General features: G+C 27.8%; 1 protein-coding gene across 1 annotated transcript; it reads left to right on the forward strand.

Annotated features, from left to right (window-relative positions):
• The first annotated feature begins 903 nt into the window (after positions 1 to 903).
• LOC129892347 (elongation of fatty acids protein 3-like) lies at positions 904 to 1,943 on the forward strand. Its single transcript, XM_055967925.1, has one exon. It carries the CDS (start codon positions 992 to 994, stop codon positions 1,811 to 1,813), a length of 822 nt encoding a protein of 273 aa, XP_055823900.1. The 5' UTR covers positions 904 to 991; the 3' UTR covers positions 1,814 to 1,943.
• Positions 1,944 to 3,171: the final 1,228 nt, after the last annotated feature.

Raw genomic sequence — 3,171 nt, forward strand, 5'->3', positions numbered from 1 at the left:
ATTTTTCTTTTTACTTGCCATTTTTGACAAATCAAGAAAGGACAATTTTTTTCCTCCTATTATAACCTCAATTTATTAACATTGAGTTAATGTCTTTGAAAAATGTAGTGAGTAAATATGTTTAAAACTCTATTAATTAATAGGGGTAAAATAATAAACTTGTTATACCAATCATTGTTTTCTTAATAGGTGTACTAAGTCAAAATTTGACAAGTAAAAAATAACGGAAGGAGTACTAAACATCAATTAATAGAGGTATTATGTCAAGTCCAAATATAACAAGTAAAAGTAAACGGAGGAAATATAAAATAGAACTAACTTGGTCATGAAAAAAACATTAAAAAATATGATTAATTAATAAATGTTATATAGTATAACAAAAATTACTCTTTACTAATTAAATAAAGAACTAAAAAATAACGGAAAAGAGGCAAATGTACATTTGTACTATCAAAAATAGTTTTAATATACCTGTGGTTTAATCTTTTACCACGCCATTTTTTGATGATTTGCTTTTATAAAGAGGTGGTGATGCATGTGTGGAGATATATAGTCAATAATGGATTGAAAAGAGAAGAAAAATAAGATGAAAAGAAAAGAACTCATAAGGGTGGGAATGGGTCGGGGAAGCAAGGGTTGGAGGGTACTCATAGGGGTGGGAATAACGCATTTTTATATTTTAGTAATAATTTAATTTTAAAATATTTATTTTATGCGCATTAATAATTTATAATCTCAAAAATATTTATAATTTATTTTAAATCATAAATTTTAAAAATATATTTTTTTTTAAACTTCATATCAAATTAATTTATACCATATAAATTAAGACCGAAAGAGTACCTTGATATGTTAGGATGCTACTATATGTCATTAGCAAATCTAAAAAGTTAAACAATAAAATATTGAGGAAATTCCTAATGCGGAGAAACTCTCTCTATATATATCCATATAAAATGGCTGTCCGAATGAAGATAACCAGTGTCTAAACATGGAGGCTCTTTACTCCAGCATCCATTACTGGCTTGTTGACCATCCAACAATAAGCCAATTCGAATGGAAACAAGGTCACACTTTTGGTTCCTCCATATCTTTTCTTACCATTTCAGTGTCTATTTACTTGTCCCTTACTCTCTTGTCTCTCCGCTTCTCTACATTTGTCCCTAGACTCTCTACCACCACTATTCGCAACATTACTGCAATCCACAGCCTTATTCTTTGTCTCCTATCTCTACTTATGGTCATTGCCTGCACCCTTTCTGTCCTTCACCAAATGCCACCTCATGACTGGAAGTGGATCATATGCTTCCCTGGCACAAATCAGACACTTACACGTGGACCAGTGTTCTTTTGGATTTATATATGTTACCTTTCAAAGATTCTTGAATTCATTGATACACTTCTAATCATCCTAAGCAGTTCTCGATCACGGAGGCTCTCGTTCCTCCATGTCTATCACCACACAATTGTGACCGTTCTTGCTTATATTGGGCTCCAATTTTCGCAGTCGATGCTGGGTGTCGCTCTCATCGTCAATGCTTCGATTCATGTTCTAATGTACGCTTATTATTTCCTATCTGCTATAGGGAAAAAGCCATGGTGGAAAAAAGTGGTCACAAATTGTCAAATAGTCCAATTTATGATTGGCTTTCTACTATCGGCTTTGATGTTGTATTATCATTTTACTACTGAGTTTGGCTGCACAGGAGTTGGGGCATGGTGTTTTGGTATTGTGTTTAATGCCTCACTTTTATTGCTCTTTCTTGATTTTCATTCCAAGAACTATACTAACAACATCAAGAAAGAGCATTAATTTATGATTAATGGTCTTTGTATCCATTGTTTATCTCTATTGTTGCCCTACTTTGTATTTCCATATTTTGTTAGCTAAGATAACTATTATCTTACATTATCCTAATTTTATGTGATATTAATTGACTTGACGTATCATTTATGGGAGAAATAATTTTGAAACAGGTGATTCGTGATCTAAAATAAGCCACAAATACATTTATGTGATGATAAATCATTTTATTAAGGCTAGTTACAAAAATTAAATATATCTTTTTTTGTGGAATCAAACTAAAAATGAATATGTACGACATAAAATGTGACAATAATTACTCACTCAATTCCAATTTTGCACGACAATATTTAAATTATACAAAGTTTATGAAAAAGAAAGACTTGAAATTTTGGTGTAAAACAAACTTTAGATATAAGTGTAAATATAAATTATTTTAGTAAAAAAAAAGTCGTGAAATTAAATTATCTATAATTATAAAATAATAACACTCTTTTTATTTTGATCACTATTAATAAGAGTCTACAAGAAGTTGTTGGTCGTCAACATGCTTGCTCGTAGCTCTTAATGGTACTTTTGATATTTTGAATTATTGCCACTATTATTTTAAATGATATAAAAAACATTATAATTATAATAATTAATAATTTAAATATTTAAAATATATATAGAAAATTTGGTTGACTTTTGAAATCTTGTTTGTGCCATGTAATTTGGGACATAAAGAGTAATATATATTATTTAAAAATAATGAAAAAAATATTATAAATCACAATAATTAGTTTAAAATTTTTTTAAAATATCATATAAAAATTTGGATGATTCTCCAAATTCCAATTGTGTCACATAAATTACTACTATATAGAGAAGTCTAGCTAGAAGCAATAACTCTTCATCGACGTGCCTGCTTCTAGTTGAAGGTATTTATGTAATTTTAATTTATTTTTATTAGTCTTTTGAATATTTAAAAATTACATAAATAATCTTTATAAATCACAATTATTCACAATTTGAAATAATTTAAATTTTAAAATACATATTAAAAATTCGACCGACTCTTGAAATTTTTCAATAGCACATAAATTTGGGATAGAAAAATAACATATAAAGCATTATATATTATAATAATTAACAACTTGAAATATTTGAAGATTTATAAAATTTCGTACCACAAAAATTGAAACACAAGTAAAAAAAATATATTATTTAAAAATTATATAAAAGTATTATGAATCACACTAATTAAGAATATAAAATATTTTTAGAAAATTATACAAGAATTAGTGATTTTCCAAATTTTAATTATGCCACGTAAATCGTAATTAAGAAAATAGCCGCGGCACGAATTTCTATGGAAGCTCGCACAA

The sequence above is a fragment of the Solanum dulcamara genome, chromosome 6 (assembly GCF_947179165.1).
Source record: "Solanum dulcamara chromosome 6, daSolDulc1.2, whole genome shotgun sequence".
Classification (NCBI taxonomy): domain Eukaryota; kingdom Viridiplantae; phylum Streptophyta; class Magnoliopsida; order Solanales; family Solanaceae; genus Solanum; species Solanum dulcamara.